Source organism: Teleopsis dalmanni, chromosome 1 (assembly GCF_002237135.1).
Source record: "Teleopsis dalmanni isolate 2A chromosome 1, ASM223713v2, whole genome shotgun sequence".
Taxonomy (NCBI): Eukaryota; Metazoa; Arthropoda; class Insecta; order Diptera; family Diopsidae; genus Teleopsis; species Teleopsis dalmanni.
In genome coordinates, this window is record NC_051846.1 from 4734244 (window position 1) to 4747644 (window position 13401).

The 13401-nt window shown below is 26.3% G+C and overlaps 1 protein-coding gene across 2 annotated transcripts in view; it reads left to right on the forward strand.

The window, feature by feature from the left end:
* Positions 1 to 5904: 5904 nt before the first annotated feature.
* The window catches only part of LOC119669729 (NAD(+) hydrolase sarm1-like), a 37430-nt gene continuing 29933 nt past the window's right edge, over positions 5905 to 13401 (forward strand). For both annotated transcript variants that reach the window (XM_038079736.1, XM_038079737.1), the window contains exon 1: positions 5905 to 6136. In XM_038079736.1, the coding sequence (XP_037935664.1) occupies positions 6077 to 6136 (60 nt within the window). In that variant the 5' untranslated portion in view covers positions 5905 to 6076. The remainder of the gene's footprint in view (positions 6137 to 13401) is intronic.

Genomic DNA, 13401 nt, shown 5'->3' on the forward strand with positions numbered 1-13401 from the left:
AGAACAAAAGCATAGAAATTAGAGATATTAATATTAATATTAATAATAATAATATTTAAATAGCTCTTTATATTAAATCAAGTCTAAAACTATATATAAAATTATATAAAATATTTAAATTGTCGTACGAGGGTTCCATACAAAAGTTTATTGAAATTTGTAATAAATTAAGGCCATGTGCGAGTTTGAGTAAATTGAGGTAAAGTAAATTAAAATTTCCTAGAAATTTTTCGCACTGCTGTCTTGTAAATATATGTTTATTTATTTATTGCACTTAATTATTATTTTTGGTAAAAAGTTTTCAAATTTATTTATTGATTTATTAATCATCTTATAAAATTTTCACACTGATAACACCGAATTTACCTTATTTTTATCTAAAAATTGGTAAATACCAACATTCGTTGCCATACGGATATAATTTACTATTTCTCTCAATTTACTCGAATTAGCACACGGCCTAAGTTATTCAAAACAAAAGCATAGAAATAAGAAATAATAATATTAAAATAATATGTATTAATATTAATATGTATTAATAAAATATATATTATTATATAAATAATATATATATAAATTGTCGTACGAGGGTTTCGTGCAAAATTTGAGCAAACAACAAAACTTTTATTAGAACCCACTAAGTTCCTTTTTTTTGCTCAGTGTTTCAAACAGTTTTCCTCAGTAGTCTCGATGATTACTTATATAATCCACTGTAACAAGTATCGCATTGAATTGTTATAATGAGTTATTCAGGCGATATTAATAAAATACATACAGAAGCCCAGCATATCTTCGTGAAGGAATCTATATAAAGAAGTGTAGTATCACGTCGTCAGGGCAACCCTGAATGCAATACAGTGATAAAAGGAGTTAAGCACTAAAATTACAGTTGTTGTGTAGTGACAGAGGGGAATATATAAGTCAGGAACATTACATTTTGTTAAACCTCACATATTATTAAAATATATTACAACTATCTTCCATTTGCTTTAAGAGAGCCCAAGTCTGAATTAGTGTGAGCATCTACAGAATGAAACAATTTTAGCGCTTTTCAATTTTTAAGCCCGATATCTCAATAACTTATCTGTATTAACTTATAGCATAGATGAATAACTTGCTGAATATAGTTGTCTTTACGGAACTCCATTATCGAATAGACTGCTGTCTTTTTTGAAAAGTTTTATAAGTTTCGTATTTTATAAATATGTGAGTCCTTTAGTGGAATATCTACTTCATATATCCATTAAAAGAGTAGTGGTATTAGTTATGCCAATACGTAGCGTATAAATTTACCATATCATACTAAGAAGACTTTGTAGAGCCATTACTATTTCACAAATTTGAATAAAAGTTATTTGTTATTGTGAAATAAATTTAAAAAGTATCAAATATTTTATCTATTTTTTATTTTTCTTCGAAAGTAATAATAAACAATAAATGTTGATCACTGTTGTCATATTTTTTATACCATCATTTAATATTAAATACGTATTTTTGTGAAATTCTTTTCGAATATTTTAACATATATATAAATAACATAAATAATATTAAAATATTTTTGTCTTTTGATGGAGCTCAACTTAAGTCTAAGACGCCTACATTGCTCTAAGCTTTATTTTCGTAGAGTAACTAATTACGAAATGAGCTGCGGTTGCATCTTAACAATTCTGATGAAACTCTACCCACACAATAGCTAATGATTTAAAAACAAAATTTAAATTGTAAAAATTTAATGTATTTCATTTAAAAAAAATATAATTATAGATAAAAATTTATTAATGAGAAACGAATGAAAAATTACAACTGTCATCAAAATCTAACACCAATTTCGTTAGCTGTGAAAGCTGTACAAAAATAACAATCTATTAACTACACGTCTACAAAGTGCTAACAAAGTCTTATGTTCATCACATGTAACCTTATCGAAATTAGCATAATACGTGGGTGTCAATATGTGATACGTTACTTGACAGTTTGTTTTCGAGGGCAATAATAAATTCAATTTATTTACTCCATGCATTCATTGAGGTAAATCATTTTTTTGTTAAAAGTATTTATAACAAAAATTAAAGCAAAAAAAAAAATTTTTTTTTGTAAAAAATAATAATTAATAATTTTAAAGTACGTTTTTGTAAATAATTTAAAAAATTATTATACATTTATTCTATGCTTTATTCTTAAATATTCTCTATCCGTGAATTGAGTTGTATCAATCGGTCCAGTTACCCAACTCACTTAAACTCTACGAATCCGTTATAATGCCACTGTTTAACATAGAACTTTCAACGGTGTTAGTTATGGAATAATTTGAAAGCACAATTAAAATGCAGAATGTGTTTATGACTTGATATTTCTGTAAGAGGGGTGAAATCATAATTCCCTCAGAAACTCGCTAAGTGCCCAAGAAACTCGCAATGCTTGTATTTAAAACTGAACAATTATAAAAAAAGTGATATTTTTTTTCTTACTTTTTCACGCCTACAACTTCTACAGTGCTTATGAGAGAGCATCGGTTATTATTGGACACTAGTTCTATATGTTGTGAAATTAGAAATATTCACTTTTGAGAGATTATGCAATGCTTATTAGAGATTATTGAGAGATTATGCAATTTTCCCTTATTAAGTTTCGATTACACAAGCCTAGACATTAACCAGCCGTTTGTTCGCGTTTTATTCTCTCGATTCACACTAAGCTTCAACATTATTAGAAAAAGTTTTACTTCTACTTTTAAGTTGCTAACAGAAATCTATTCACTTGAGAGATTGAGCAGTTTTCTCTAATTTGTTTTATTAAATTATTACTACTTAAACATATACGTTCATCAAAGTCCCTTCGTTCGCCTATTGTTCTCTCAAATACTATTAAGACACTAGACATTAATATCAAGACACTATTCTTTAACAACAATTCGTAGATGACAATAGGTATTCGAATATCGCTTGTGGACGTAACCGTGGGAGGATTACTTTCCAGTCTTTCTTATTGCCCTAGAACTAATATGAGGAATACCCTAAAAACGATTTGCTAAGATCTACCAAACAATTGTGAGTAATCTTTGTGAGTAATATTTTTTGTCCAGTTTAGAGTCTTTCGTATACAAGTTCAATTCCCTTCTTCTCAATGCGTTTTCTTTACTATGATTTAAAGTCATCGGAAATGCTAAATATCTTGGATTGTGAATATAACTACTTAAAATTCTTAACATATAACTTTATAGTTATCAAAATATCAGTCACATATCAAATATCAATGGATATCACATAGATGCCAACTAACGACCTATAGCTAGTGATAATAAATAGAGTGTTCAATATATTAAAATTATAAATTTATTACAATCTTAAATAATAGAGTCCATAAATAAATAAATTACATTAAATTTTTAATAATATACCCATCTACATTTAATGTTTCATATATAAATAATAACGAAAAAAAGTAAAATAAAATAATCAGAATTATCTGGAAAGAAGCAACATGTACTGTAGCCGCTACCTTTATCGATATTGGCGCTTGTGACTCGAACTTGAGCACGTCGATATCTTTGGCCGCCGTGACGCGTCGTTAGCTCTTAACTTATCGATACGGTTCTGGTTAATTTGGTTCATGTTTTATTTTTTTTTTTTTTTGTTTTTGTACTTTTGTAGCTTTTGTTAATTATTTTTTATTCTTATCTAAAGTAGTTAGATAAATATGAGATAAAAATACTATTTAACACAAACAGTAGCATTGATTACTAAACAAAAAAAAAATGTTAAAGAAAGTAAACACAATTTTATACAATATTATTATGTTACACTATTGTTCAACTGTTTTGAAACACAAGCTTGGAAAAATAATGAGAACTGATCTTTTATTTTTATAATTAATAAATCTTAAAATTATATGGAATCTTATGCATTTGAAAGACGATCACTTCCAACTCAATCATTTCAAAGTAACTTACTTACTTACTTATGTGGCCATAACAACCCGTTACCGAGTTTCGGCCTGACGCAGCATGTCTCCCCAGGCGCCTCTGCTGCGTGCGCGCCTTCTCCAGTCTCGTATATCAAGTCCAATTAGTGCTCCCTCAACTTGATCACTCCACCGGAGGCACGGTATACCTCTACGTCTTCTTTCGCCAACTACTGCTTCAAACACCTTTTTCGCCGGAGCGTCTTCATCCATTCTCACGACATGACCAAGCCAGCGAATCCGCTGGATGTTAATGCGCTGAATTATATCAATGTCGTGATGAAGCTCGTACAGCTCGTGGTTCATTCTAATGCGGTAGTCTTCGCCAACTCGTAGAGGACCAAAGATCTTACGAAGAACTTTTCTCTCGAACACTCCCAGTGCTGCTTCATCACCTGTGATAACGTCCATGCTTCTGCACCATACAGAGAGGATTAGCGACCTTTCAAAGTAACACTTATTGTTTTTATGTGAGAGTTCGAAATATATAATCTAAGTACTTTCAAAGGATTCTCAACATCAGAAATTTCAAGCAAAATGATATTAATCCAAAAAAGAAAGATCCTATAAATTAAAATCCTAGGTCAAACTCTTTTAGTTTTTTGAACTTCCCATCTTATGTTCATGCTTTATACTATGCAGTATATATGTTAACTTTGCATGTCATTTCCTTAAAAGCAATAACGTTGCAATCAAATTTTTTTTACTATTCAACTATTCAATACACAGTTGACAATTTTTATGATTTACTATAAATAAACGGAATCGAAATAATAATTATATTTTTATTAATATTTTTTTTTCATTCAAGTAGTTTAAAAAACATGCACGTTCACAATACGCAAATTTTTTTATTTTTAACATTTATTACTATTATTGTTTTTATTTCATTTTTAACATTTATTAGTATTATTGTTTTTTCTTCCCATAAATTGTCAAATTCAGGAAATTTCTTTCATATGCAAATTTAAAGTCATGCATAAACAATTATTCTCATGATCTCTTAATTGACCAAAAATGTTTAATTCTTAAACAATTTTTAACTATTTTTCTGTTTAAAATTTAACCAAAAAATTTAAGTTTTATGAATATTAAAAATTTTCTTTATTGTTTTCAATAAAACAGATATAACAATTATAAAAAAAAAATAAATAAAACAACATTTTATTGTATTCAAAATATAAATGAACTACTATTTATGAGTTTTCATATGCAATTCTATCAATGATATATAATAAAAATTTAACCAATTAAAAACTCAACATAAAAACTTTATTGAAATTGTTACAAATTCATATTAATTACTAATCAATAATTACTATCGCGTAGTCTGTTTACAATTTCACTTCTCAGACACTTAACACCGAGTAAGCAATTTCTTATTTTTTATATAGCTAGCCTCTAGTATCAAATCATCTTAGCAGTTAGACAAACAACATCTTATCAACATCTTAAGTCAAAACAATCTATAATCATTAATAAAGTAAATTGAAATAAATAAAAATTGAAATTAATTATAGAAAACCAATATTTCATCATATTTGAAATAATTATAAAATTTATTGATTACATTTTTAATTTACTTTGATGTGTAGAATATTCTGTTAAAAACTATATAAAAAACTAGTTTTTACTGTGTACATGAGATTAATTTTACTTAGTGTGACACACGTTTTGAACAAATATCATTAACTTGATATCATGCCGATGGGGACTTTAATCCGCAAAGCTTATTGTAAATCTGCGACTTGTAATTGTTTGTTTTGATTTCTTCGTACAATGACATGAAGTTTAATGAAAAATTACAGATATTAAAACTTTTCCATCTTAAATAATTTCAAGCAATTATTTTTATTTTTATTTACTTATTTATATTTATTTGTGTTTATTTGGTTTTGAATAAATTAAAAAATTAATTTATTTTTATTATTTACAGATGTCAGATTTCTCGGATAGTTCACATAGTGGCGTTGTTAGTCCGGCAACGTCGCTTATTGAAAATTTTCATAAGAAAAATGGCACAACTAATTCGAATTCCAGTGTATCCCCATTGGGAACAACGACGACAGCAGTTAGCAGTGGCTGCAATGGAAATGGTTTACATTCTGCCTCTACAATGGGTCGTCAAATAAATACTAGTTCGAGTAGTAGTCTTAAGGAAACTTCATCACAACAGGTATGTCCTAAAATCTAAAGATATTTTATAAAATTATTGTTGCAATTAAAATTAAATTAGTTGACGCCTATAAGTAGGCAATTATTTTCTACGCAATACACATTCATAATTATGCATTCGCTTATAAAAAAAATGAAACGACGTATACGTAACTTATTTTCTGCAATTCTCCATATGTTTAGTGTTAATATATAAGAATTAATTAATTGAAGTATAGTTCAATAAACTAAAAGACAAAAAGTTTATTATAAAATAAATAAAATTAAAAATAAGTCAAAAAATAGCAAAAAAATTCATACAAAAAATTAGTTAATTAAACAAAATTTTTTTGATAGACTCTTTGCTTATTTCAAAATAAAATGACAGTCACAAAAAATGATTAAAAACTTTATCTAAAATGATTAATATAAGCAATATAATTTTATTTAAAATTTACTACTGTATATTTTCAATTTTAAAATACAGTCAGTTACTCAGTACAAAATGCAGTCATTGTTGATTTAAATTTTATATTAAATTCTTTTATAAGAATTATAAGATTTTCATAATATAAAGTATCTAATATTTATATCATCATCGCTCTGATATTAGAGCTCATTATTAACCATTGCCTTCTCCAAAAATAACTTGCAGGCTAATCTGTTTTCCTGCCTTATCCTTTTATGTACCCAATTTCATCTTTTTTCTCGTTTTCAAAAGCTTTTTGCCAAGCTTGTTACAGTGTCATTGAGCAATTTCATTAGATGTGTGCTTTAATCAATCTTGTATTCCTACGATTTCATTCTGCTTATTAATTCATTATTATATCTCATATGAATTCTGGAGACACAATTCTAATTTTCCAGAAACTCTCATAAATAAATAGATTTTAGTAAAGACAGTGATAATGAAAAACATTTTCTCCTACGCTATACGTCAACATAGCTTCGTTATGGAGATATAGAGCCTAAGTATTATAAGCTTTTAATTAAAAATGAGTGTATGAGTTCTATTACTATGATTGCTAAAAATGGGTTATTGTTTATGCTGTACACTACATATAGATATATAAATTTTTAACTTACTTCAAAATTAAGAGTTTCAATTCTTGTATGGGTTCCTGGAAGATTTATAGTATATCGGTTTTCCTACATATATTCTGAAACTCACTGCCTTCGTCACTTGGTGCTCCAAAGTCTTGAAAAAGATGTTTTTATGACTAGTATGACGGTATCGTCAGCATAAGCATATGCTTGTGTTGATTTATAGAAAATTATGTAAAGTTTATCAATTTTCCTGGTTGTTGAAATATAGATTAAATTAAATGTAACTTCCAAACTCATATCAAAATCAACTTATATTTGATTATATACAATGTTCTTATTTTAGCGCCAATAAATTAGGAATGTAAATTAAGGTTAAGTTAAAAATTTTGATCTGTTCACGAATGTTGCATTCTTGAAGCAACGTTATAAATCTCCAAAGAGTTCTTTTGGAAATCTAGAAATCTAAATGTCAGCATACAGTCATATTTAGATAGTAGATGTTCAAAAACACCTTATAACTATCATTTCGATTCCTTAATAGTTTGTATATTTTATTGTCTTTATTTTCTAAATGTATAAAAAATGGACAAAAAAGTTAACTTATATGTTATGGAGATTATCAACATTAAAAACATTAATTTAGTTTATTAATATTACTCGTACTATATTTTAACACAAATAAAATAATTTTGACGTTCTTATAAGAATTGTTAAACCTAATCAGAATAACATTTATCAAGTCAGTAAGAGGAAAAGCATAATTTAAACATAATTTAATAACTTTTTCTACACTTTATACTATTTAATACGAATAGAAGAATATTTACTTTAATTTCTTGAAATTAAGTGCAGTAAAGATAATTGATAGATTCTGTTGATTCTATCAGACATTAATGGTACAATAGATCTTTTAGGTCGCAGTGCACGATCCCTTTTTTTTAATTAGACATTAATAGACAATAATAATCACAATTTATTAATATATTTAAATAATTAATATTTTATTGAAATAATAACTGAAATTGTTAATAAAAAATTTAATCTAAATAATAAATGATATTTATTTATATTCATTAAAATTTAATGAACGCAATGTATGTATGTATTTCTTTATATCGCGACCTCTGCTTCATAACAAAAATCGAATCACTGCGTATACGTAACATTATTTGATCGTCATAAATTGTCTTGAAAAAAGTAATTGGCACAAGCACTGAAAATAAATATAATTTGACTAATTTGAAAAGTGACGTCTTTTTCACAACAAATGAAAATCATTCTCATTGGAAAAAAAAACATTTCTATATAAAAACGATTGTGTGTGCCTAAGCGAAATCATTGTCAAAAAACAAGAACAATTTTGAAAAATTCATTTTTGATAATACAAATAAAAAGGCTTATAAAATCATATCAATCAGGTGAAGCACTTTAGAAATCGGAGTGTAGGTATTTTAATGCTATAATATGTTATTTTTAAACACTTACTTAATCTAACGAATGTACAAATGATAATTCTAGCTTATCATCTTAACGGAACGTTAGAAATTATCTAGCAAAGACTACGACTGGCGAGGCGAAATGATTGAAGTAAATGTAATGAAAAATATGAAAGGAATTTTATTTGCTTTTTTCAAAGCAACTAATAAAAATATTCCACTTTTTTTGTAAACGAATAATTATATTTATTTTGATAAGCTCTGAGGTTTTATTTAGGTTTTAGTCATACTTTTTCGACATATTACAGAAGTTTATCAAAACTGTATGAGAATAAATGTATTTTCAATCGAAGGTAAAGGTAAATAGCTAATCGAATCTGATAATTTTCTGTAAATTCAATTCACTTAGAAAAGTGAATTATTACAATATGCATACTCATATCCATATAAAATATAAATAGGAAATCCTAATAAAAAATAAAATAGTTAAAACATTTCTTTTAAATTAACTGGAGTGTTTTCTATATTTTCTCTTATTTTTTTTAAAGCCAGTATGAGTGGATCTGTTTATGTCTAAAAATCTTATGTCACAATTAATCAGTATTTCAACTCTGAACTATTATACATCCTTAACATCATTTGTTATAGTCTAACTTCAAATTACTTGCTAAGTATATAGTTACTACCGATTTTTTGTCATTATTTAATATTTATTTTTATATAAAGAATTTTAGTTAACACGAAATAACATGACAATTGCTAACTTTACTAAATTTAATACAACTCTATATAAATTCTATGCATTGATATATTATGAGGTAATATTATGAATTGTAATTAATAATAAGATAATTGTAAAAAAAAAGTATAATAGAATCTCTAAATCACTCCTCATGCAGAACCATAACCACATATGAAGTATCATTAAAGTGAGTTAAATGTTAAGAAGTTCATATGATTCATACTTCAATTTGCAAAGAATGATTAGAATTGCATTGCGTTATATTTGTTCTATAATACTTTTTAATATTATCGGAAAAATGATAGTGCAATTATAACAAGAAATATCAATGAAAAAATGTATATATAAAATACAACAATATTAATTTATTATATTTTTTAATGATAAAATCCTTAAGAGAACATGATTTATAGACTATCTGTTTGTTAATTTTGAAAAAAGATATTTAATTGCATATAAGAGTTGTAATTTAAGAACAAAAATTAAAACTGAAAACACATCAAAGATATATTCTTGTACTTTCTAACACACTCCTTCACAATTTCTAGGTGAGTAAATATTAGCACAATGCCTTTTGTCCATAAAAGCTTAGAGGAATCTAATACCGTTCTAAACAAATTTTTTGTCACTGATAAACACAGCGATCAATTAGGTGATTCTTCTTTAAAAAACTGTCCTTTATTACTAGCTTAAGAATTATACGCATTATCTGATTTATTAAGACGAGAAAGGTTTCTATATAGGTTTCTGTATAGGTTTCTAAATAGGTTTCTATAGATTTCTATATAGGGTTTCTGCGTATAAAATGGGATGACCTTTACATAACTCTTACTTTACAATATAACTTGTGATTGTACTTTATAGTATCACATTCAGAAAACTATTTTATGACTTAAGTTAATCGGTCTTTCTTCAAAACTGATTACTATAGAGAAATAGAGATATATTTCTTTGCTATTGAACTGTGATATAGTTAAATGGTAAATTCTGCAGTTTATCACAACAGAATTTATGGTTTTATGGTTATCATTTTTTTTAAGAAGGCATTATGGAATTTATAAGGCTCAAATATATATTATTATCATATTTAATTAAACAAAATATTAAAAAAAAAGGATTTTTTTCATCTGAGAAAGGTATTGTGGCCTTTTTCAGCACATCAGCGCTTTCTTTTTGGTCCATAGCTTATCAGTATTCACTGTACTTCAATAATATTCTATAAACATTAATTTTATAGATTAATTTTTAATTTCACTAATATTGTTCAAATAGCGTGCATTCAAAACAAATAAAAAATGAATATATAAAATTTCATTCATCTAAGAATATACATATATTATACACAGATAAATTTAAGTAGAATATGTGGTAGCGCAAATTAAGAGAGATCAATATCATAGCTGCGTTCCAACACGTATAAAGTTTTTTTATTACCACAGTTAGATCTATATAGAAACATTTTTAATAGTAGAAACATATTATGTGCCCTACATCTATTAATCAGTTTCTATGTCTTTGGACTGCATACGAAATGAAACTTATCGGACCTGTTTGACTTCATTGGTTTGAAATCATCAAATGATTAATTAAGTATAACATATGAACCCTGTATATATAAAAGTTTTACTTATCATCAATAGTTAATTAACTATAACAATTGAACCCTGTATATATAAAGGTTTTCCTTATCATCAAATGGTTAATTAAGTATAACATTTGAACCCTGTATATATAAAGGTTTTACTTATCATCAAATGACTAATTAAGTATGACATATTAAGCCTATATATATAGGGGTTTTACTTATATGTTATAAGTATAAGAACAGAGACTCAATATTAAAAACCATTGTTAGTTTCTCACTTCCTCCTCACAACTTTAAAGACAGCACAATAAGCAATAGATATCTCTGAGTGGGTGTTGATATTTGTATCAACATGCGCCCTTTTGATTTAACCCAACCTTATCTACTCTTTTGAATTATCAAATAAGCAGCATTTGTGTTGCAATCATCGCAAATATTCATTTATAAAATAGTAGCTACTATATTTGCAATTATTACAATTTCTTTAAAAAATTCCCCAAATATATATATTATATTACCCTGAAGCTAATAAATATATATGTAAATATGTGATAAAATGCACATTTTCAAAAATATGTAATTTTCTTTATAGATATACATATGTATTTGTAAATACGATTGATTTGTCTTTACTTTTATATGGTATATTCATATATGACTAAACTAAAATTTTTTTTTAAATATAAGAGAGTAATGTGATTAATTATATATATTCTTACTTTTATATTTTATTGTTATTTATTTAATAACAATATAGACGATAGAACAAAGAGGATGACGTATATGTAGTTTTAATAATATTAACTTATAATCATAATCCTGATAATGATTGAGAGTTAACATCGAAATAAAGAGTCTAATAAAAAAATGTTAACCGTTGAATTATTTGACAAGAAGGGACCTACAGCCAGATTAAAAAATATGTAAAAATCCATTTTAATTAAAAAAGATCGAAAAATAATTAAAAAAATTTTATTTATAATTACTTTTGCGAATAATTTTGTAAGTAAATAAATATTAAGAGAATTTTCATTTTTAAAATTCTATATTTCCTAAAATTTTAATATTTGAATAATAATATAAATTTAAAATAATAATATGAATTTCATAAATATATTTTAATTATATAAATATAATTAATATATGTCATTCTATAATCAACTTAAACAAACAAACCAGACATGTCTGAAAAAATAAACATAAACTTTTAATTATGAAGCATGGGAAAATCCATTCACCCTGAGGCTAAAAAACATAAACAATACGAAACACCTGAAATGCATGAATAAATGATTTTTGAAATAATAAAATTATGTTAAAAATTTAATTTTTAATAATAAATCAAGCAATTACAGCATAAAATTGACGTCAAAGTCTCCTCGGCGAGAGACAGAAACTAAAAAGCTTAAGTGCCATCTCCGCTGTAATAGAAAAAGTAAAGCATATGACAACGATTCGTTGTCTCTAAAAGTAGCGAGGTGACTCACTCGCTGAACTCGGAAAGCAAACAAGCAGACAGACAGCGTACGCTGGTGTCAAATATTAAACACACTCAAAATTATAATTTATTTATTTTATTATTTTTTTTTTATAGAACCGGCAAAAATCATGCCGCTAAATTTGACACAAATACAAAAAATAAAATAACGATGACGTTAATTTTTATCAATAAAAAAAGCGAGTTTCGGTTTGTGCTCTAAAACGATAACATTTTTGAAAATAAACAAAAACCGCACTCGCGTGAGGGGGCGAACTTAACGATTTTATATATTTTTTTGTATTTTGAGTTTGTTTAAGACCAGATGCGGTTAGAGCAAAGCTAGTCAAAGATCACGAGCTCAACATTTTTTACTCTCTGCAGTTGAAATGATTAACTGTAAATGTCGGTTGTATTTGTGGTCGTCGGTTATATCTGCGGTCGGTTTTGTTACCTTATTTAGTAAAAATTCATTTTGGACTTTCTCACACCAGCGCTTATCATTTTTTTGTAGTTTGTTTGATTGTCAGCTTTCCCACACCCCTCGACCTCTTGTGTGATTTTCTATTCATTACGAATTTTCTTGATTCATTTTTTTTCCTGGTTGATACTTCAGTTTATGATTTCTAGGAAGTCACACTTTGTTCAGATAAATTTTTCTTTAACAATGACAGGTAATCAAAACATTCATTAAATTCACTAAAAAATTATGAACTGTTTTGTTTGCCTTGACGTCCAAGTTTTATTGGTCATTCTATTGATAATTTGAAGTAGTTCTTTTTAAAGTTTCGTGAGTGTTATTCCATTTTAATTAAATTTATTATGGCTCATTAGTATTTGTACACAGAATATATGATTCAAATGATGCTACTATGACTATTTATAACAAATAACTTCATAATTAATAACTTTGTATCTCTCATTACATTTCTTTAACAATACAGTATTTATATTTAAAAATGAATTATAATTTATTTATAATATGTTTTAAAACAGTATT